This window comes from Aquarana catesbeiana, linkage group LG02, assembly GCF_042186555.1.
Source record: "Aquarana catesbeiana isolate 2022-GZ linkage group LG02, ASM4218655v1, whole genome shotgun sequence".
Lineage (NCBI taxonomy): Eukaryota > Metazoa > Chordata > Amphibia > Anura > Ranidae > Aquarana > Aquarana catesbeiana.
In genome coordinates this window covers 451,781,958-451,806,804 of record NC_133325.1, presented here as the reverse complement: position 1 = coordinate 451,806,804, position 24,847 = coordinate 451,781,958, and the positions used below count along the sequence as shown (strand labels likewise).

The 24,847-nt window shown below is 42.8% G+C and overlaps 1 protein-coding gene across 1 annotated transcript in view; it reads left to right on the top strand.

Moving 5' to 3' along the window:
• Positions 1–24,847, top strand: part of KIAA0319L (KIAA0319 like) — a 163,062-nt gene that overhangs the window by 47,977 nt on the left and 90,238 nt on the right. The window contains exons 4-5 of the mRNA XM_073615590.1: positions 9,208–9,734; positions 20,237–20,471. Coding sequence (XP_073471691.1) covers positions 9,208–9,734; positions 20,237–20,471 — 762 coding nt within the window. The remainder of the gene's footprint in view (positions 1–9,207; positions 9,735–20,236; positions 20,472–24,847) is intronic.

Below are 24,847 nucleotides of genomic sequence, written 5' to 3'. Positions count from 1 at the left end.
ATCCGTCCATTTAAATTTGTGATTTAACTTCACAGTATCACTGGGAACCGCTACCCCCAAGGCCTTGGATTTAGAAAAGTTTACCTTACAGTAAGATAATGCACTGTAGAGCTCTATTTCTCTGAAGAGTTTTAGGAGGGAAATCATTGGATTGGTCATTGAAAAAAAGCATATCGTCCGCATATGCTGACACTTTGTATTGTGTTCCTTCCACCATTATTCCCTGAATATCCAAATTCAGCCTGAGCCTAAACAGAAAAGGCTCAAGAGATGGCACAAACAGTAGGGGAGACAGTGGGCATTTCTGCCTTGTCCCATTTGTCACCGTAAAAGAGGTGTGCCTTGTGCCGTGGACCCATTATAGATACTTGCAATCCATTTAAGCATTTTATCTCCTAATCCTATATGTTATAAAACAGTGAACATGAACCGCCAGCCAAATGGATCAAGAGCCTTCTCTGCATCTGTTCCTATGAACACACATGGGGTCTTAGTCGAGTTGGCTAGATTGACCAAGTTCAAAGCTTTAATGGTATGATCTCGGGCCTCTCTCTTCGGGACAAATCCCACTTGGTCCAGGTGGATCAAAGCAGGCAGTTGTTGTAACCTCAAAACTAAGATCTTACTGAAGAATTTCAGATCAACATTTAATAAAAATATTGGCCTGTAACTTCCGCTTTGCATAGGGTCTTTGTCTTCTTTTGGTATCAGCGAGATCATGGCTTTCAAAGACTCTGAATGGAAGGAAGTTGTGTCTTCCAGTCCATTAAGCATCTTAACCAGGTAGGATCCCAAAATGGGTAACAAAAGCTAGTACAGAACTGTAAAATCGTCCGGTCCTGGTGCCTTTCCCATCTTTGCTGATCCTATTACAGTTTGTAGTTCTTCTAGTGAAATTGGTGATTCCAACTCCTGCTGTGTGATCGTTGTCAGACCCGGTATTCCGCTTGAGGCCAAATAGTCCTTCATCATAGATTGATCTGGTACATCCAAGTCAGATTATAAAGTGAGGAGTAGAAATCACTGAATGCCTCAGCGATTTGTTTGGGTAGACTAATTTTTTCTCCCTTGGCACCTAAGATTGAAGGAACATACGTCGTTGAATGTAGGTCACTCAAGGCTCTAGCTAGTTGTCTGCCACATTTGTTACCGGACTCATAACTACATTTATGTCCTACTTGTAGTGCCATTTTAGCTTTATACTGGAGTAGATCAGTCACTTGTCTACGGGTACTTAAAAGTTCTTGTTCTACCTCTATAGTAGAAGTATGTTTATGACGTGCCTTTAATCGATTAAATGTTTGACAACATCATTGATAATTTTGCTTCCCTTTCCTTCTTAATCCTTTCACCGTGTTTAATCAACACACCTCCTATTACTGCTTTATGGGTTTCCCAGATCACTCCAGGGGCACATTCTGGGCTATCATTAATCTGAAAAAAAAACAATTGGCCTCCCTCTGGACATCCTCTATCACTGAGGGGTCCTGTAGGAGGCTCATAGACCCTAAGCGACAGCTGTCCATAAGGTTATATTTTAAAAAGATTGGCACATGGTCCGACCAAGTGATCGACCCAATAGAGACCTCCATGACTAAGTGTAATTGTGCGGAATAAAAAGGAAATCAATGCGTGAATATTGTCTGCGATAATGTTTGCAGCCAGTTTGAAACCTCAATAGGCTCCACTTTTAAGAAGGTAAAGGGGTCTGGGAGATCAGTCTGTGTCCAGAGTGTAAATGTAGACAGATCCTTCCTTATTGTTACCGCTATTGGGTACCTCCACCAATCATGTGCAGCTCTCCTGGCGTGCTCTGTCCAAAACTGGATGGAGCAAGGCTCTGCAGTGTAGTGTGGCTCGGGACAGGTCAGGTAATATTTTAACAGATGCCCCGTCAATTTCAATTATACCCGCCTCCCACGTTTTTCGGAGTATAGTCTCCTTATGTGTGAATTGGTGAAGGCGGCAGATTATGTCTCAGGGGCGGTGGGGGTCTAAGGATTTGGGACCCATTGCCCTATGTACCCTGTCCAAGTCCATATTGGCTGGCGCCCTACCATCTAGAACCTTATGAAAAATGTCCGTTACCTTGTCCTGGAGGTTCTCCTGATCCGTAGCTTCTGGAAGACCTTGGAGCTGCAGATTATTGTGGCCGCTTTGGTTCTCGAGGTCCTTGATCTGGAGCTGTAGTGCCACCACCACCTCCGCTTGTGACCTCCTCTCTCTCTCCAACATAGCTACTCTCTCCTCCAGGAAGATTGTTGTTTCCTCGTCTGCTGTTAGGCGATCTGCTAATAATTGTATCTCCGTCTGCACCTGCTGTATTTCCTTATGATGGGTGTCCTCCACTCTATGGATGGGAGCCTATATGTGTGTCCTCTTAGGGATAGCTTGTATTAATGTCCTTGGATCCTCTTCCATGCTGCTAGGAGCTGCCGATCTACTCTGTTGAGAGAGGTTTACTCCGTCCACTACCGCAGTTTTCCGAGTATCCAATGTATTTTCCAGTCCCTCTTTTCCTCCAAGTATAACACTCACCGCCTTTGGAGACCCCTCCACCTGTCCGTTTAAAATTTACCATCTTATTCCCAGGTCCACGTCTCCTGTGGGACCGTGAAGTACTGCTGAATCTCAGGTTGAGTTTCACTTGTTCACTTGTTTTCGCCGCCTTACGGGAGGTTTAATATCCTGCTGTTTAGTCGGAAGCATGCCGCTTGCTCTAGCCGTATAAGTGAGGTCAGTCTGTAACCGATGGAGCGCCCAGAGCTCGTGCACTATGCGTTCTCACGCAGCCATGCTTAGACCATTCCCCCCCTCCCAGTCCCCCCCCCCCCCCGATCCTTACTTGTGTTCCAGCTTTCTGGACGGATCAGGTAGACCATCTTTTAAGTTTATGGTCTTATTGTTTTGTTTTCTTCTTTCCTCATCAAAAAATGCTTGACTGGTTATATGAGTGTTTCTTGACCTTCTGTTATCATGGCATAGGCTATGCTTGGCTATCACCTGGTCTTCTTATCTCATGATTTTACCAGGTTACCAGGTGGAAGTTGCAGCTTTCGCATGTCCAAACTTCTCACTACCCACAAGTTCTCTTAAAGTAGAATTAAACTCCACTTTTAAACTTGTACCTACAGGTAAGCCTAAAATAAGGCTTACCTATAGGAACAGTGAATATCTCCAAAACTTGCATTGTTTAGGAGATATTGACACAACATGCAGCCGGTGACATCACCGGTGCATGAGCTCTGGAGAGACAGCATACTGTACCGGAGCCAAGCGTTCCTGCGCACATGTGCAGGAGTGACGTCATCGCGGCCCCTGCCACTCCTACAGCTGGAGCCCACAAACCTGAAAGGAAGACCGGGTGAAGATGGCAGTGCCAGGGAGCCGTGACAGCGATGCACTGTAGAGCTCCGTGTACAGGTAAGTCTATCGTAATGTGCTATTATGCACTGCATTATGACTTAAACGTGCAGGGGGCCCATTGTTGTTTTATCTCTTTTGTGGTTTACTACATCTTTAAATGCAGACTGCCCCCCTTTTCACCAAGCTTCGTATATTCACCTTGCTTTATGCTTCTCCTTTTGCCCACAGGATAAAAGAAGGCTAGTGTAGGCTCCATCTCCCAGTGCTGTATTGTGAGAAAAAAGGGAGTCAATGGCTTCCTCCATACCTCAGAAGTACTGGGTAGTTATATTCTCTCTGGGCAGCTGAACAGAGCAGATGGTTAGCATAAGGCCTGTGAGCTCATGTAAAGTGAACCTGTTTTGCCCTGCAAAAGCAATGTAGAGGTTGACTTTAATGTTGAACTTCAGAAAACTAAAAACTCCTCCATTGCACTGGGGCTGCATCCGCACTGCAAGGGTTATCTGGTTGTCTAGTGTAGGGGACAGTAAGAGCACTTTTATTTACCTGATCCTCCGCACTCCAGCAAATAGTGCTACCCCCAGCTCTAGCAGTGGACTGTCCCCTCAGCATCCTCATGTCCAGTGCAGGGCTATAGTTCTTTCATCAGTCTTGTTCACATCTGAGGATCTCAGATCACTGTGACAAAGGTGAGAAGGGACTGGTCTAGCAGGACAGAGAAGCCTGTAGTACCAATCAGTTAAGCAAAACTTCATTGTCCCCCAGGCACAAATGACTGGTTAGCCCTTGTAGTGCAGGTGCAGCCCCACTGCAAGGGAGGACTTTTTGGTTTTCCGGAGCTTTAACAACTGTTATTTGTCAGTACATAAAGGGTACATTGTTAAAAAATTTGTGGTGAGTTTCAGCTAAAGCGCTAGTTCGCCTTTTTACCAATAAAATACCTATGCAGGGTAAGGGGTGTTTGTAAATAAAAACAAAATGTGCAGCTCTGACTAAAGTTGACTAATGCAATTGCTGTAGATTTAGGCCATATACATACCTCCTGAAGCTGACTGTAATACTCCCAGGACATTGCTAAGTGAGGCCTAGTAGTTACTGTTCACCTTCACCATCACAGGAGTGAGCTTTTTCTCTGATTCAAACCCCCTCACATGTGCTTTCTCTCCCCTGATGCAGTAGCTCTGAACTCGGTGTTTCAGAGTTTACTCCTGTGATGAAGGAGGTGAGCAGTAACGACTAGGCCTCACTTAGCAACATCCTAACAACAACCTGGGAGTATTCCAGTCAGGCTTCAGGAAGCCTGTAAATGGCCCACACCAATAGCAAGAGCATTATTCAGCTTTAGTCAGAGCTGCACAGTTTGTTTTTCGGTACAGACGCCCCATATCTGCATATGCAGCTTTTTGGCCAACTAATCCTGGAACATGGTGGATATGCTTAAAGAGTAACTCTACTTTTGTTCAGAAAAAATATTTGTTTCTGGGTGATCAACGTACATTGCAGGGATTTTAACAAACTTTTGTTGCAGACTCCTACCTTTTTGTTATTCCAAAAAAATAGCTCTTTGTTTTGTCTGAGTCCATATGCAAAGTGAATGTGAATGGGGGTGAGTTTTTTATTAGTGAACAGCTGCTGCACTTGCAGTGTTCTAATGAGGAAAGTGACAGGGTCTGAATCACTTTAGATGTAATTAACCCTTTGGGAGCATCTCACCACAATGGAAATGTTTGTTGCAGAGGATGCCCAGAATCTGACTTGTATCTTGGTGCAGACTTCTGGGAAAATCAGTGAGCCAATCACACAAGCAGGACAAGACATTTCTGGGCGGCGTTTCGTACACCATCTGTGTACAGAACATCTCCAAGTTGACATATTGCATTGCATTTTACAGAAAATTACAGCACTGCCGATTTAAAAAGGACATTTTTAATATCATTATATTACAAAATGGCTTGTGTCGCTATTGTACATGCCATATTAAAAATATATATATATAAAAAAAGAGGGAACCAAAAACAAATGTTTGCTACAAAAGTGTCATACGCAGCTATCTGATCTTTTAGAGTACCTATAGACTTGCATTGGCATAAGGAGAAGTAAATCGAAACTAATATGTAGTGCTGCTCAGCAGGAAGAAGAGGCTAATAAGTATTGAACAAATATGGCTGTCCCCAAGTCTGCAGGTACCTGTGGTTGTGAATGCAGTCAGTAAAGCCAACATAGCTATTAAAGTGATTCCAAAGTCTTGTTTGTTTTTTTTTTTTTATTTAAAAATAACAAACATGGTATACTTGCCTGCTTTGTACAGTGCTTTTCCTCTTCTCAGGTCTCTCTTCGGTGCTCCTGGCCCCTCCCTTCTGTTGAGTGCCCCCACAGCAAGCAACTTGCTATGGGGGCACCTGAGCCGAGCTGCAGCTCCCTGTGTCCATTCAGACACGGAGCCGTGGCCCTGCCCCTTCCTCTCCTTTATTGGCTCACTGACTTTGACAGCAGCGGGAGCCAATGGCACCACGCTGCTGTCTCAGCCGATGAGGAGGGGAGTCCTGGGCAGGCGAGACACTCCTTCAACATTGCTGGATCCAGATGGGCTCAGGTAAGTATTAGGGGGGCTGAGGGGGGCTGCTGCACATAGAAGGCTTTTCATCTTAATGCATAGAATGCATTAAGATAGAAAACCTTCTGACTTTACCAGCACTTTAAAGTAAGGCACGGTTTTTAGTTCTGTTTCCTTAACCCAAGACAGTCTGTCATATTTAAAAATAAATGTTAGCATGCACAGGGATGTCCTTAGAAGGCGAGGTTGACTACCTTATTACAAGATACAACAATGCAATGGCTAGCAGTGACTGTTATGTGTGATAAACCTGCTGACAAGCAGCATACGTGATAAACTCATGTCCTGTTTTGAATGCAGTTTAGATTAGATATTTAGCTGTCTTTACCCAAAGAAGAGTAAAATATGTCCTGCTTATTTCTTCTTAGCATTTGGAGGGTTAACATTTTCCAGTCACAAAGAACATCCAAAATTCTAGGCACACATTCCCTGCCACCTCGCATTACCATCCTTGGCATATGAAGTGTAATCAGGTCAGAGCCACCCCCGGGGAGGGGGGAGGAGTGGCAGACCTCTCTGATGTGTAGATTGCCAAGTCTGATATATAGTGACAGAGGGATGGTGCTGAGTAAACCCTCGGTGATGTCAACATTGCAGCCTACAGGGTTAGCCAGAGCTCAAAAAATATAGGCCAAAAATGGGGCTTACGACTTTTCACGAATATATAGGCTAGGTTCACGCCAGAAGTGTAAGGATGTGTTTTCTGTTGCCGGGCATTGACATTGATGTGTTGCATTAGGGATTTTAATGAATTGACTACATATGTGAAAATGCAGCTTGACGTGCACAGAATGCAGGACTTTTTCACAGTATACTGCAATATAACACATAAGTGTTAATAGGTCATTTTAAAAACTGTATATTTTTGTACACCTTGCACTTTGCTGCATTGGAAAATGCTGTCCAGCGTTAAAGTCTTTTTTTTTTTTTTTTTTATCGGTCTACCTGTGGGAACTATAGGGTTGCAGATGAGACAATTATGGCTGCAGTTGACAGTCAGTAATAGGAAAATTAAGGATCCTTTTGTAAAGGTTAATTGACCTATTAACATGAAGGTACAACAGAGATACAAGAAAGGCAATTTCTAATCCTCCATCTCACTAACCCAGCTAGCTATGTTTAGAAGAACAGACTCCTACTTACTGCTGCTCTTCCAAATGACCTTTATTCTGTCATACATTCTGTCAACATTTGTAAGGCTAGTTAGCGCTAGCCTGGAATTCTACTAAAGCCTAAGTTTAGCTAAAATTATAAACATTAAAATCAGAACAAGGGACATTGCTTACATTTAGTATGATGTGTCCTTTGTGCTTATTTTTCTACTTTTAGGCCTCATGCACACGAGACGCTGTTAAACTCGCGTTCAGAGGCAGTTGGACACTTTTTTCAACTGCCCCTGAACCCATTCAATGTTATCCTATGTGTCCATGTACACAGTCTGGTTTTTTGGCATTTTTAGGCAGTTGCGTTTAACCTCGTTTTTCCAGAAGCAAAAAAATGGGTTCAAACGCAAAAGTTTTCCACGTTTCAGACGCCAAACACGGCTAAACTCCGGTACCACGTTTGGCCGCGTTTGCGTTTATAAGTGTTTTTTACAACCCGAATTTGGGGCCCCATATCTTGGGGCCACTTGGTGCTAGGAACCCCAAATTTGCTAACACAGTTGGACTAACACTATAACATATCCAAATTTGGGGTTCCTAGCACCAAGTAGCCCCGAGATACGGGGCCCCAAAGTTGGGTCGCAAAATGTCATTCTCTGCTCTGCAGACGCTTCTAGATGCAAACGCGGCTAAACGCGGCATGCAAACTCGGCAAAACGGGCATTTCTAAACGCTGGTTTCAGCTTTTAAAAACCTGTGTTCAGCAGAGTTTGCACCAGCGTCTCGTGTGCATGAGGCCTTAGGAGAAATCTTCCCCTGTCTTTCTCTGTCCTATCCCCCATCCCCCAGTGTAATCAGGGTTGATGCAACTGAGGCTGGCCATACACGGAGCAAATTTATTTTCTGCAACAATGAATTGATTCTCCCATCAACACAGAGTGTTGACTGGGGAATCCCTCCCATGGAGCCATTGGGTTTTCCTGGGGGGGCATCCTTGCCAGGAGAACACAGTAATTATTGCTAGCTGCTAGCAATTATCGCAAGTAAAGTCTGGCAGGCTGGTTGTACCGAAGTTAATCAATCAACTTGGGTACATTCAGCCTGCCCATACATGGTTCGAATCTTGGCCAGTTTTTGCTGAACTAGCCGAAATTCGAACCATCTATGGCCAGCTTAAAAGGCTGTCAGGAGCTCTCATCAACACAGGATCTATGAATGAGGGATGGGCGAAAGATTGATGTCATGCATAAATGTTCTGGTATGGCTTCTTTGAATGTTGAATCTGGCAGCAATGGGCGGGAGGATAGTCGGGGCAGGGACATAGTCAAACTCATTTGATGAGAGCCCCTGACAGCCTTTTAGTTGTATGAATTTCCTGCCGCAGCAGAAGATTACATTTAGAAGGATGGAGGAAGATTTCTGTTAGGCCCCTTTCACACTGGGGCAGGAGATGCGTCGGCGGTTTTAGCAGCAGTATTCGGCCACTAGTGGGGCGGTTTTACCCCCTGCTAGCGGCCGAGAAAGGGTTAAAAACCCTCCGAAGATGCTGCTAGCAGGGCTTTTTTTCCTGTCCTGCCTAGCGCACCGCTCCAGTGTGAAAGCCCCCGGGCTTTCACACTGGAGACACAGCAGCGGCTGTTTCAGGACGGTTTGTAGGCGCTATTTTTAGCGCAATAGCACCTGCAAACCGCCCCAGTGTGAAAGGGGTCTTAAAAGCCGAATCAGCACAAGGGACACATCAGTTAACTGGAAGTTATGTCCCTTGTGCTGATTTTTATGTTTTTGATTTTAACAAAATTAAGCTTTTAGGTTTTTATAGCCACAGCTATGTGCTTTTAAAGGGACATTTTATGCAGTCCCTCAGTGTTACTTGAGCATATACATTTGTTTGCGGGAATACATTGTTGCCATTGTAGTAGCACCTCCACATTTGCAACAGATGATGTAGTGCCATTGAGTAGAATATGTGTTTCCTATAGTGTTGTCAAAGGGGTGCAAGGTATTAATCTAAAATCAAGACCTTTACTCATTACAACTGCAAATCCAAATGTAAAAAAAAACAAAAACTAAATTCTCTTTTTTTTTTTTTTTTAATCAAGACAAATGTTTGTTTTTCTATTAAAGATGCGGCACAAACCAATTCTGTGACTCAGCAAGGAAGGATTCACTTTGGTTTTGGCTTACGGACTAAGAAAAATAGCGATTTCCTTATGGTGGCAAATGGCCCTCAATCTGTGCACTCCTGCCATGATTTATGCTACCACAGCCACTCATGCAATGTGTTCTGGTTGTTGAAAGACACCTGCATCCTTGCTGACTGTAGGACTCCTCATCACTGTCAACCAAGTAAGATGGACTCCAGAGACTCTCTGTTAGTTTTCTTAAACAAGGAACGCACCTCATGGACTTTACCATTTCATCGTATGCCAGACATTATAAGCCGGGAAGAATATCCTTCTGGAGAATCGCATGGGCCAAGACTGAAAAGAGGGGCCCTTTTACGAGTTAAAAGACAGGAGGGAGAACTTGGTGATCAAAGTCATCAAAAACAGCAACAAGTCCCAATTAATCCTGCATTAGCGCAAGATTCTGCGTCAAAAAGAGACCACAAAATTATAACGAATAACACAGCAGGAAACAAAGAAACAGAGGTAAGGACATGCACTGGAAATGTTTTTTTTTTTTTTTTTTATATTTAAAGGTTAAATTAAGTCTAAACTTATTTAAATAAATTGTTCATTAAGGGACTCAGGGTCTGAAAGAGTTCTGAGTTGTATGGGCTATACTGCCACCTACAAGAGATTAGATACTGGCAACAAAAAAAAAAAACTGTCAGTCAGCCATTATAACCCCTCTCACTCCCATCATGCTTCAGTTTTTGCTAGTGTCCTTGGAGAATGGACATCTTTTTTATTTTTTATCAAGACATTTCTTGTTCTTCAGTCAAGTTTCTTTGTTCACTGTAGAGCCAAGAGAGCTACATTTTTCCAGATTGGCTGATCCTTTGCACTGCCTTTGAAGGTCATACCTGAACAATTCCAAGAGGAAGATAAAGCACCATCCTCTTATTTTACCCTAGGGCACTGAACTCTGCTTGTGGTGCTACCAGGACACCTAGTGATCTGTGTTTTTCAAGCGCAGAGTGCTTTACAGGTCCAGGGTTGTGATATGCCCACTTGTTGAAGCCTGTCCCTGAAGACTCTTCTGGAGTATGCCCACCAGAAAACTGCCTGGAAAGGGACTGTTAGCTGCAAGAGGCTGTTCAGACCACCGCTCTAGTAAGTGTGGGGCTTGTTCCCCTCTTTTTTTTTTTTTTTTTTCTACGGAGCCTAGCGTGTGTGCTTCCTGAGTTGATCCCATTAAGGCCTCATTCACACCATACGTGCAGAAAAACTGATGGTGAAACTGCACAGATTTTACTTGGATAGAATATTTTGGTCTTGTTCACACCATGTGCAGCAATGCAAGCCTTTTGGGGAACATGGATGCAACACTTTTTTTAAATGCATTGTGTGTGCCAGATTAGTGTGCCTGCAGCCATGCCATATTGCTTTGTGTGCACCTGCGCTTTTCCTCTGCCTCTCCTGCTTTCAGCTTGAGTAGAAGCACCGCTGGCTCCCCGCAAGGGTCCCAGGGTCAGTCCTCCTCACTGCTACCTACAGTGACTTGGTCACAGAAAGTTATGTAAAATCTCTTGCTTCTGCAGCTGGGTTCTTGTGAGTACCCCAATTGGAATAGCTTTCTTTCCAGACTATCTCCTACTCTGCTTGCTTTTAGGCGATCCCTGAAAACCCTTCTCTTCAAAGAAGCCTATCCGGCCCCCACCTAACAACTGTACTTTTACTTTCTCCATCAGATCATCCCCCACAGTTATTACCTTTTGTATCACTTGACCCTCCCTCATAGATTGTAAGCTGTAATGAGCAGGGCCCTCTGAGTCCTCCTGTATTGAATTGTATTGTAACTGTACTGTCTTCCCTCATGTTGTAAAGCACTGCGCAAACTGTAAATCCTGTATAATAATAATAGAAAAATTGTGGATCATAAGTGCGAGGTCATCAGTCCTTTTAGGTCTTCTTTTTTTTTTTTTTTTTGTGCTCAAAATCCACTTACAGCTCTGGGGTGGCTTGCAGCATTCCTTCTTTGAACCTGACACTTGAGTCCACATATTCAACAGGGTTCTCCCTAGCTCCCTCTGACATGGCTTCCTCCTCTACCATTATTCAGGGAGAAATTTTGACAGAGTTTGGGGCGAAAAACATCACTGCCATGATTGCTGGCCCAGAACGCAGGGGCCGCAAGTGACTCTTCAGCTGAAGAAGAGGAAGATTTCCTTAAAATGCAACCTGCTGCGACCTGGATCCTCTGGTGGTGTAATCGGTGTGGTGGACCTTTTTGTCACTGGGACATTAAGCGGCAGCTCAGCGCCTAGGAAGAGCTGGCACATTCTCAGCGATCCAGATGCTGGGTTATGGACTGATTCCCTGTGCAGCTCAGGACAGTGCACTGACAGCGGCACTCAGTATTGCCCTTAATGGCACCCGATGCATCTACCTTTGTGAGTAGGATTTTTTTTACATTGTTTCAATAAAGGCTTACATTTACATACTACACCAGAGCAGTGGCGCTGTCTGTCCCTTCCCCCTCTTTTGTCCCACCACCATTCCATCCTAGGCCAGATTGTTGTGTACCTGGTCTTGCATCCTCCTTGGATCCTTACATCACATCTCCGAGAAGACTGCAGGATCACTACACATTGGGGCCCGGGGGGTGGGGGGGGGGGTGGGTGATTAGTGGGGCTGGTCCAGCACATCATTAGAGCTGGCTTCCTACACCCAGAAGATGCCGTAGCTGAAGAGTACCAAGAAGGGATCAGATCCATGAGCTAACGCTCGTCACCAGAAAATGCACAAGTCCACGACCCAAGACAGAACACAAAGGGCGCCCTACCACCTATAGTATGGCACCAATATTGTCCAATGCCAAAGATGTCCTGTTGACTGTGGTACATGGAGGGTAGATCACTCCTAAAGAGGGGTAAGGGGGCATCACCTGGGGCGCTGTCTGGTCAGAAGTGGTGTGGAATCCCCCAGTGAGAAGGAGTCACAAAAAAGAGGGAGAGCGCTCTCCCTCTTTTTTGTGATTCCTTCTCACTGGGAGATTCCACATCACTTCTGACCAGACAGCACCCCAGGTGACGCCCGCGATTTACCCTCCATGTACCACAGTCAACAGGACATCTTTGGCATTGGACAATATTGGTGCCATACTATAATTGGTAGGACGCCCTTTGTGTTCTGTCTTGGGTCGTGGATTTGTGCATTGTCTGGTGACGAGCGTTCGCTCATGGATCTGATCCCTGTCGGCAGGCCATTCATCCCCATTTTTTCCTGAAGTCGGATGCTACCTGATGTTGGCTTAGGAGTAACACGATAACCATATACCTCACCATCAGCCCCTGAAGAAGAGGTTTCAACCTTTATAACCTTGAAACGCGTCGGGCCTCTGTTTTCAGTCTCTTGCTGAAACAGTCTGTGTGGGGTTTTTGCATTATTGTTAACAGATATGTATACTCCTTTTTGCTACCACCATCTTTATTTGCTGGCATCCACCTCTTTTATTTATCTGTCATGTTTTAACTTTTCATAATAAAATTAGATACTTTTTTTGACTTAATTGTTTGAAGACTCTTGCCTTACAAATTCCCACTAGAGGAAATTCCCATTGTGTAGTCTAATAGGGATGTGGGCAAGGTGTCTTCTTCCACAAGGTTCCTGTCCCTATCATTGTGGGATCCGCTGTGTGGCATCCAATTAGCGGATCGCAGAGGGAGAGCTCTGGATTCACTGTGTGGGTGAATGTGTGCTTTGAAGAGCAATATAGCACTACAAGTGGGGAAAAAGAACATATTGGGGGTAGGTGGTCGAAGTTGAGACCCGCTTTAATGAACTTCAAAAAAAGGTTTACGTGGTTGATTTATTTTATCTATTAGGAACTGTCGGCTAGATTTTACTTTTTTTTTTTTTTTTTTTTTTTTTAGTATTATTTATCGATTTTGCAATAACAGGTACAAAAACAATAGCAACAAAGGCCCTATGAGCCACATACAAAATAACTATATACATTTCTTAAGCATTTGGCTCCTTGTACGACCCCAGAACCCTTACCTAGTGATAACGTAACAAGATATAAGGCCTCCATTTAAGTAGCATAGGATTTGGTTGAGAGAGTAAATATTTCTTTTGCTCCAGCAAACCTATCCCCTTTTTGTGATATACTTGCACCTGAGACATGCACTTAAATGAACTTGCCCCCTGATCTTCCTATGTTGAAAACAAGCAAATTACCGTATCTACGTTTCAGTTCAGTATCTACTCATAAGTTAGATTTTACTAAATATCCATCCCAAGAATAACCACTTAATCTGACACAGTAGTTGCGCTATTCATCCAACTACCCCACACTTTATCGAATTTCTGTGGTATGTATATGTATGTAGCCTTGTATAGGGGGCGGCCTTGTTAGCCATAGCTTTCCATGCTGGAATAGATGGAGGGGTAGACCTTTTCAATGAGAGTACTATCACTTTCCTAGCATAATAAATTAGGATTGTCAGCAAAGTACATGTTACTCTTTTTGGAGCTAGGGTGTCAACCAGTCCCAAGAGACACACCTCCGCCGTTGGCTGTATATGAATGGTGGTAACCTCTTCTATACACTCAATGACCCCCCGCCAAAACATGGATGTATTAAATAAGCTAAGGTGTGGTAAAAGTTACTTATTCTTTAAGGGATTCAAAAATACATTTTCTTGGAACATTGTGGTGCTACACGGGTACTGCTGTAGTATTCCATAGTCATGAAGTTTGTAGTGGACCTAAAGCATTAGAATAAAAAGGCACAACATTTTTCAGCAATTGTACATATTAAAGTGATACTAAACACACATTGTTTTTTACATTATTCCTTCTCTTTCTGTATAAGGATGATGGTACTATAATTATTATAATAAAAAAAAAAATCTAAGTACCTTTTTCCTAATCGAAATACAGATATCAAATAACCCAGATCTTTCCCAGCCTGTCTGCAGGAAAACATAAGCAGGAGGAGCTTCTAGTCCTCTGCTGCTGGTCACGTGTTAAAAAAAAAACAGTCTTTGGGATATAGAGTAAAAATAAATAACTAATATCAAACTGTTTTGAATTGAATATTTGAAATCAAATCTTTATTTTTGACAATAACATGGTGTGGGCAGATTTCTGCCAGTTACAGGATGTGTCATGCCCCTCCAGCCTGTGTCTCAGAATAACAGGAAGGTGAGGCCTCCATCAATCAATATGTAATATCCCACCCACATTGTGTTTAGTTGGGTAGTGGGCATGGAGGAGAAAGGAGTGAGCGGGCTGTCATTTACCACTGTGTGAACGCCCACATGTGTGATTCTATAATCACATCTAAGCAGCCCATGTGATTGGGGAAGAAATGCTTAGGGTAGAAATACATTGCCAACTGAGCATGTGCACTTGCTGCCAACACTGCTTTGCAAAATTCCGAACTGCACTGGGGACATGGACAGAAGGTTCAGATTGGTTGCTGTGTGTCACATAATTTTACACATTGCTTTTGTAATAATTTTCTAATAGCCTGTAAATGGTGCACTATAGCATATTCAGACATCAAAGGTATAGATGGGTGGATGGATGCAGAGACAAAAAATATCCACAAAGCCCTGTTGTATAATCTAGCCATGTGTCTTTTTTTAATTTTTTGTGAGTAATATTTTTTTCAAACCATAAACGCCACAGTAAATGCCACCCTCAGTTTTACAGCACATATTTAAAGAGGAATTGAACTGTGAAAGCTCTATAAATACAAAAAAGTCAAGCAGAAGGCAAAGGACTAGTCACCAGCATTTCCTGTGGTCTTCTGCAGCTAATCTTTCCTCTGTCACCGACTTCTTATGCCTTGTTCTTCACTGTGTTTCTTTATGAGAGTGGCCATCTTGGTAGAGGTAGGGCTTCACTTCCACATGTGAGACCTGCCCCCCCCTGATGTCTGGTGGGGGAAATTATAAGAAGCAGTAAGAAAGGTGCAGGAAGCACAGATCTGAATAACCAAGAGCAGGGAGATGCATGCAGTACAGAGTTCTCTCCAGCAAGCAGCACAGTAGTGATATCACCAATTCTCACTGCAAATCTCATAACAGTCATATGCAGCATTACCTCCCACACAACATATATCACAGGAGTGCCTAAGCGTACTCACATACCATGTAATACACTGCTAATTTTCAGGAGAAATTCCAGGCAAAATGTACGTTTTCCAGCGTACTGCCCAGGCAAAACAAACCTTTCTAGATGTTTTTTTTAACATAGACAGACACTTTTTGAGTTCAAGTCCACTTTTTTTTTTAATACATTTTTTTATTTATTAGTTCAATCTCTGGCATGCAAAAAACAAAAGAAAGGGGTAAAGCATCTGTTACGGAATTAGCTGACCATCCATATAGAAATGAACAAGCCAAAATGCAGTACCAAAAAACACTCACACCTTACATAACCATCTAAACAGTTGGGTTTAATGAGGGTGTGAAATCCACCCATATGTGTAAAGATTAAAAAAAATCTAATGTAATTCCCATTGGGAATTTTAAATTAATGGAATAAGATCTAAAGAAAGGAGGTGTCAGAAACCATGAATCGGACTGAGACAGTTAAAGTACAGTTAAATCACACCTGTTTAATAATAATAAAAAAAGGTAAACAGAGTAAACATAGTCAAAACATAGCCAGAGTTCAGGAACTAGGACGGATAGTCAGACAAGCCAAAACGTCAGGGAACCAGAGATGAGTGTAACAGAGCACGCAGGATCTGGAGCCAGAAGGAATGTCAGCCAAGCAAGTCTTTAACAGGAACACAGGAGAACGTCTCTAGAGATGTGACCAAGGTGAAGGCAGAGATCATCTGGAGTAGACGGCTTAAGTAGGCAGGAATGACAAGCAGGATATCATCAACAGGTGAGTCACTGTGGAGAGATAGGAGCTGGCAATTAGCCGACAGCTGAGCGGCCAACTTTAAGAAGGAAGGGCTGTGCCCAGCCCTTACAGGAAGATAGTGTGGTACAAGAACATGGAAGGTATTTAAAGGACATGTAGCAAGAGAGAAGTTGTAAAGGAGGAGTAGTAAGTGTCGAAGGAAGGTGTAGAAAGAAGCAAAGAAAAAAAAAAGGGGGGTAGGGGTGGTTGTGTTAGTAAACTACTTGGGTACACAACTCTAGGCAAAGGGAGAATGGTTCAGCAAGGAAGCTCTGCCAGTAGAGATTTGCCCTGTTCTGGGAAAATAAATATGCCAAAATGTGCCATTAAAACCAAGCCTTGGAGAAAAGCTCATGTTTATTTTGTGAAGAGAGGACAAGATCTTTCATCTCCACGACGGGGGATGTGGGTCCTTCCACATCAGAGAGATACAAGCTGCATTGAGAAGGTTGTCGTAGGATAAATTTATTATATGTTTTCATAGGAAATTGAGATACGGTATTTAACAAAAGTGAGTACACCCCTCACATTTTATTTTTTATTTATTTATGGTACTTTTATAGCGCCGTCAATTTACGCAGCGCTTTACATATACATTCACATCAGTCCCTACCCTCAAGGAGCTTACAATCTAAGGTCCCTAACTCACATTCATACATACTAGGGACAATTTAGACAGGATCCAATTAACCTACCAGCATGTCTTTGGAGTGTGGGAGGAAACCGGAGTACCCAGAAGAAACCCGAGGAAACCCACGCAGGCACAGGGAGAACATGCAAACTCCAGGCAGGTAGTGTTGTGGTTGGGATTCGAACCAGCAACCCTTCTTACTGCTAGGCGAAAGTGCTATCCACTACACCACTGTGCCGCCCATTTTTTGTAAATATTTTATTATAACTTTTCATGTGACAACACTGAAGAAATTACACTTTGCTACAATGTCAAGTAGTGAGTGTACAGCTTGTATAACAGTGTAAATTTGCTGTCCCTTCAAAATAATTCAACACACAGCCATTTAATGTCTAAACCACTGGCAACAAAAGTGAGTACACCCCTAAGTGAAAATGTCCAAATTGGGCCCAAAGTATCAATATTTTGTTTGGTCACCATTATTTTCCAACACTGCCTTAACCCTTGTGTGCATGGAGTTCACCAGAGCTTCACAGGTTGCCACTGGAGTCCTCTTCCACTCCTCCACGATGACATCACGCAGCCTGAATGTTGGAGACCTTGTGCTCCTCCACCTTCCATTTGAGGATGCCCCACAGATGTTCAATAGGGTTTAGGTCTAGAGACATGCTTGGCCAGTCCATCACCTTGACCCTCAGCTTCTTTAGCAAGGCAGTGGTTGTCTTGGAGGTTTGTTTGGGGTCGTTATCATGTTGGAATACTGCCCTGCAGCCCAGTCTCCGAAGGGAAGGGGATCATGCTCTGCTTTAGTATGTCACAGTACATGTTGGCATTCATGGTTCCCTCAATGAATTGTAGCTCCCCAGTGCCGACAGTACTCATGCAGCCCCAGACCATGACACTCCCACCACCATGCTTGACTGTAGGCAAGACACTCTTGTCTTTGTACTCCTCTCCTGGTTGCCACCACACACGCTTGACCCCATCTGAACCAAATAAGTTTATCTTCGTGTAATCAGACCACAGGACATGGTTCCAGTAATCCATTTCCTTAGTCTGCTTATCTTCAGCAAACTGCGAACTTTCTTGTGCATCACCTTTTAGAAGAGGCTTCCTTCTGGGACAACAGCCATGCAGACCAATTGAATGCAGAGTGCGGGGTATGGTCTGAGCACTGACAGGCTGACCCCCCACCCCTTCAACCTCTGCAGCAATGCTGGCAGCACTCATACGTCTATTTCCGAAAGACAACCTCTGGATATGACGCTGAGCACGTGCACTCAACCTCTTTGGTCGACCATGGCGATGCCTGTTATGAGTGGAACCTGTCCTGTTAAACCGCTGTATGGTCTTGGCCACCGTGCTGCAGCTCAGTTTCAGGGTCCTGGCAATCTTTTTATAGCCTAGGCCATCTTTATGTTGAGCAACAATTCCTTTTTTCAGATCCTCAGAGAGTTCTTTGCCATGAGGTGCCATGTTGAACTTCCAGTGACCAGTATAAGAGAGTGAGAGCGATAACCCCAAATTTAACACACCTGCTCCCCATTCACACGTGAGACCTTGTAACACTAATGAGTCACATGACAGCGGGGAGAAAAAATGGCTAATTTGGCCCAATTTGGACTTTTTCACTTAGGAGTGTACTCACTTTTGTTGCTAGTGGTTTAGACATTAATTTCTGTGTGTTGAGTTATTTTGAGGGGACAGCAAATTGGCACTGTTCTACAAGCTGTACACTCTCTGCTTTACATTGTAGCAAAGTGTAATTTATTCAGTGTTGTTACATGGACAAAATGTGCCATAATTGATATATATATCAATCAACTCCTTGTTCCCGAGCTGGCTCTGTGTATCCATGACACACACCCGCTGCTGCCTTTCTGTCCAGTGAGGAGAGGGCTGCTGCTCTCGTGCTCATCGCTGGATCGAGATTGGGCTCGGGTAAGTATTTAGGAGGGCTGGAGGGTGTAGCTGCATGCAAAAAATGGAGTTCCACCCAAGAATAGAACTTCCGCTTTAAGTGATGGTGACCCCCTGACATGCCACATTTGGCATGTCATTTTTTTTTGGGGGGGGGGATACCCTCTTTTTAAAGGCATCCAGCTCCCACTTCCTCCCAGTGCTCCGCGGCTCCGGAAGGAAGTTCACCTCTCCCCCCTCCCTGTAATCTTCTGGGACACGTCACAAATCCCAGAAGATTGCCCGGCCATTCGCAGCAAGGCTCACGAATGCCAGTGCGTGCCCAGCTGTGAAGCCACAGCCAGGCGCCCACAGTTACAATGCTGGTGCCGCAGAGAGGAGGGGGAGAAGGGCGGGGCTTCGTTTGCCCGCATCGCTGGACCGCGGGACAGGTGAGTGTGTGATTATTAAAAGTCAGCAGCTACACTTTTTGTAGCTGCTGACTTTTAAATGGGTGGAACTCCGCTTTAAGGTAAAAAAAACTTTGCACCTTTAGAACCAATTTAACTTCTGTGTAGAAAAGGTAAAAGCAAAAGTGCCAGTGTGAGCGTAGCCTTTAAGTTTTGACGACCTTTAACCCCCCCCCCCCCCCCCCCACAAGGATCTAAGGCTTTCGACATCATATATGAGATAGGCCCGTTTTTACGAACATCATAATTTTTTGCACTAACGCTAGACATCAGAGATGCAATATTCTGTAACCCTGATTTAAATATTACATTTGCAGTAAAGTCTAATAGATGTTTATAGAGATGTTCGATCAGTTTAAGGATAGTGATATTTACAGTCCTTTGTGTAGTAAAGTCTTTTTGTATGCTTTGCTTTGATACTGCAAGGTGATCTCCTGATTTTAGCTGTGTGGCTTTTCATGCGATAGGCAGCCTCTTTGACCAAAGGCATGAGTTGGGAGGTGGGAGGGTGGGGCCAAGGTCAGCTTGCTTTTTACTTTAGCTTCCTATATGTCTGTATCCACTATCCATTTTGACATGTGGTTTTAATTTAAGGTAACCACTGCTTGTACATTGTATGTATATGATCATATGCATAATTGGAGTTATTCGGTTTTATGACGGGTTCACTTTAAGGCAGCGTACATAGTACAAAATATCACTTGGAAGTAGAAGAACATTGAACTTCTTATTGTTTTTGCCAATTTTACTTGTGTTTTTTTTTATTGTAGATGAGATAAAAAAACAGTGCTGTAGACTACAACTTTTCATAAGATAAGATTAACAACCGCTGTTAATTATATTATAATTACATGTTGTGTAATGGGGATCATAGGCTTTGCATGCATATTAAAATGATTAATTGTTAGGGCTGCATATGATATCAAACATTTTTATCTCTCTTCATGATTTTGGAAATATTGTTTCATATTTTCATTTTGTGAAAATGTTAATCAGCTATACTGTCTTATTGTGTGTGTGTGTGTGTGTGTGTGTATGTGTGTGTGTGTATGTGTATGTATATATATATATATATAACATTAACATTATACTTTATGCTTATCCTTATGTCGTTCTAGCTACATGCACCGCCATTACTGCCTAGCACATTGCCATTACCTCAGAGTCCCCTTACAACGAGGCCATCTGCCATTATTAATACCACAATTTTACTGCCATCTGAAGCTTTGCAAGACGTTGGTGAAGAAAATGCAGACACAGTCACATCAGTACCATCAGCACCATTCTTAATACCAAGCAATACAAGCGCACATCCAACTCCAGTTCCTACAACTACCAGAACTACAACACCAGGTAAGTTTTATTGTTTTTAACAGATTTGCATATACTGTATACGGTATATCAATTTTTGCAATGCTTCCTTGATTAACCTTGACATCTTTAGTGTGGATGTTGTGAATTTTCTAAATGCTACTTTCTGGAATAGATTTTTTTACATAGTTAGTCAGGTTGAAAAAAGACACTAGTCCATCTAGTTCAACCAAAAAAAAACACACGCACAAAAAAAAACAAAAAAACCTCCATATACACTTTCCTATACCCATACTTAATCCAAAGGAAGACAAAAAAAAAAAAAAACAATAAAGCACGGTTGAATTCACTCCTGTGGGGGAAAAAATTCCCTTCTGATACCCCAGGAGGCAATCCGATTCTCCCTGGATCAGCTACCCCTGGCGTTATTACATCTAAAACCAAGTATCCAGTTATTTTGTGCATTTAGGAATGCATCCAGCTCCTTCTTCTTCTTCTATGGACCATTTATGTATTTATACATGTTGATCATATCCTCTGTTAATCTCTTCTTCTCCAGATAGAATAAATTCTCATAGTGGAGCTCCTCTATGCCTTTTATCAGTTTGGCTGCTGCCCTTCTCTGCACTTTCTCCAGTTCCCTGATATCCTTTTTTGTGAACTGGTGCCCAAAACTGAACTGCATATTCCAGACGAGGTCTTACTAATGATTTGTACTGGGGCAAATGATGTCTTTTTCTCTGGAGTTTATACTTTCTTTTATTCCAAGAAAAGATTTTACTTTAGCTACAGCTTGGCATTGCATAAGTCTACGATCTACCAGAACAACCAAATTCTTCTCCACCATTGACTCCCCCAGCTGTTCTCCCCCTAGTATGTATGATTCATGCATGTTTTTAGCCCCCAAGTGCATAACTTTACCTTTATCAACATTTAAACCTCATTTGGCACATAGTAGCCCAGATAAATAGTGCATTTAGGTTGGCATGTAAGTTGGAGACCTCCTGTAAGGACAATTTTAAATGGTACTTCCCACACCCTTATCATTTATAAATATTTTAAAAAGTAAGGATCCTACACTGAACCTTGGTACACCATTAATACCTTTTAGACCATTCAGAGTAAGATTTATTAACCGCTACCTTTCAGGAACTGCCCAAAATTTACTGAGTGTATGGCTAGCTGTAGACTTTTCATACTGAACTGCAGTAGAGTATGATTGTCTAAAGCTGGCCATACACTAGTAGACTTTTGTTCTAAATTTTTTATTTTAATGTTTTCTGTTTTTGATTTCAAAATCCTTAGTGGGGTCAAATCCACATTCGTTGTTGACCACAGTGACAAGAGAATTGCAAAGGAGCAAGACTGAAAATTTTAAACAAATTAATTCAGTATATGTGTTTTTTTTGTTTTTTTTGTTTTGTTTGCAAAAGTATATTCATTCCAAATAAATGTTAAAAGCAAATGAAAGTCATTGACTGTACTGAGAATTTTCATACGAATATTCAGTCAAAGATCTAGTAGTGTATGGGCAGATTAACAGTGCTGGCGTCCCCTTATCCAGTTTGAGCCAGGTTGTGCAAGGAGTTGAAAGAAGATATACATACTTACAGACTTTGCTTTTTTTTATCTATTTACTTATTTATTTTATTCAACACAGTCCCGCTTTAAAAAATCTTTAATTGGAAAGGGTCCAGTTTAACGTGGTTCTAAAGGTAAAACTCTTTTTTACCTTGTTACATCCGCTGCATTAAAGGAGTTGTAAAGACAGAACGTTTTTAATCTTAATGCATTCTTTGCATTAAGATAAAAAGCCTTCTGTGTGCAGTAGCCGCCCCAGCACCCCTAATACTTACCCGAGCCCCATCTCTGTCCAGCGATGTCCACAAGTGTCTCAGCCGTCCGAGACTCTCCCTCCTGGTTGGCTGAGACACAGCAGCAGTGCCATTGGCTCCCGCTGCTGTCAATCAAATTCAGTCAGCCAATCAGGGGAGAGAGGGGGCGAGGCCAGACTGCAGCACCGTTTCTGAGTGGACACAGGGGACTGTGACGCGGCTCATGTGCCCCCATAGCAGGCAGCTTGCTGTGGGGGCACTCGACAGAAGGGAGGGTCCAGGAGCACTGAAGAAGCTCCCGAGAAGAGGAGGATCCGGGCTGCTCTGTGCAAATCCACACACAGAGGAGGTAAGTATAACATGTTTGTTGTTTTTATTGAAAAATAAAACAAGACTTTACAATTACTTTAAGGTAGAAAATGTTTTGCCTCTTGCTGTACCCTTCCCCCTCCCAAAATACCTTTCTGAGTTTTGTTTTAATTCAGTGCTGTACACGTTTGCCGGTGTTCTTTCCTCTCGCCCCACTCACACAAGCTTGGCTGAGAGCAGCGGGAGCCAATGGCTCCTGATGCTGCCAATCAGATTCTGTAAACAAAAAGCAGGGGAAGGCCAAATGTGTGTGTGTCAGATACAGCCTACGTGTCTTCCAAGCAGTGTGGAAAGACACAGAAAAGGGGGCGCTGAGTTCACCGGCAGGAGACCCTAGAAGAGGAGGTTTGGTCTTGCTCTGTGCAACACCACTGCACAGAGCAGCTGAGTATAACATGTTTATTATTTTAAATTTAAAAAATGTCATTACAAACACTTTTAAAGTGTTCCGAAACCCAGAAACCTGCATTTACTATATCTGGTCTCCCACACTACACAGAACTTCGAAATGCAATTATTTTAGTAAATATAAACTGCTAAATACCTTTTCTCTTCAGCCAGTATATAGCAGTCATGTGACTTCTATCTGTGTCTGGTTAAAGCTTGTAGAAGGAGTTTTCATTCTCCCACAATTTTATGAGAATGCAGGACCCTTGACCCTCTGTCTGGACAGTGCTGGTTAGCCCTGTGTTGATCACCTACTGTACTGATTAAGGCTGGGTTCACATATATGAAAATTGGATGTGGATTTCCCAGCATCCAATTCACGACAATCAAGTGTGACCGGCTCTCAATAGAGCCGGTTCACACAGGTCCAGGGCAGCCGAGGATTGGATTTCTAAAAGGGTCCTGTATGGGTCCGGTTCAGGTGCAAATTCAGGCAAAATTTCGGACCTGAATCGCACCTGAACCGGTGAACAGACACGCATCGGACCCCAGGGTAAACCCACATCCGCACATGTGTGAACCCAGCCTAAACAAAAATTGCTGGTTCTGGTATCGTATGAGAAAAATTTTCATGCTTGTCCCTTTGGATAATTTCGGATATACTGTTGTGATCAGCTCCCGAAAGCTGTATACTAATAATCAGATTATCGTACAATAATCGATTCGAAATCAGTATTTTTCATCCTATTTTCTTATCGCGTGTACTAGGCATGTACTGGGTCTTTATGCGGAAACAAAAAAGAATGGCGGCACATCTGGAAGTAAAATCAAAAGAATTTTATTGAAAGTCCATAAAATCAAGCAAACATGACAAACATCCAAAAAAAGGTGCTCAGTGGACACGTTTCACACTGATGTGCTTACTCATCCAATGCACCTTTTTTGGATTGATGTTTGTCATGTTTGCTTGATTTTATGGACTTTCAATAAATTCTTTTGATTTTACTTCCGGCTGTGCCGCCATTGTTCTTTTTTTCCATTGGATTTCCCTGGCTGCGGACCAGGCAGGCACCTGGATCTCTTCGGTAGCTCATCAGATCCTCACAGGTGGCTTTAAGCGGTCTGTTCCCAGCTCTTTCTCTCGTAAGTCTTTATGTGTTTCTAAAATTCAGTTGCATGTTAACTCCACCATTCATGTATTCAAATCAAAAGCTGTAAATCCATAGATTTAAACCAATAAATTAGTGTTTTTTTGAGCGTTGCAAAGTTTTTTTTTCAGCACCTATTTTGCAGTGACAAGTGGACTTGTCTTGAAAAGAATGTTCAGCAGTTTTAAAGCAATTTATTCAGAGGCATATAGCACTACAGGAGGCTAGAAATATTATGTATCTACAGGGCCTTCCTCTACATTGTGTTTAACTGGATAGGAGAAGCCAGAAGCTCTAGCTCATTCCATTCTTCCTGAGAATTAACCTGTTTTTCTTATATTCCTGGCCAGAAGGCAACCCTATAGCTAATAATTAATATTCAGGATCCTTTTTTATTGTTTCAGCTCTTTGATGTCCTGTAATTCATTGTCTTCTTCGTGGAAGACTTTTTGTTTTCTGTACCCTTTTATTTAATCAAAGCAATTCCCCTGCCCTTACATTATCCGTTTGCAAAACGCAAATCAAACTTAAAAAGAACAAGTATGTATTTTATTCACTTTCTTCTGTATTTCCTTCCTTCCTCATGTTTACACTGGAGAGCTCTTAATGCATTTTTGTCTACCAAATTGAGCGTTTTTGGTCACTATTTTACATGCCCTATGAGATTTGAGGAATGCAC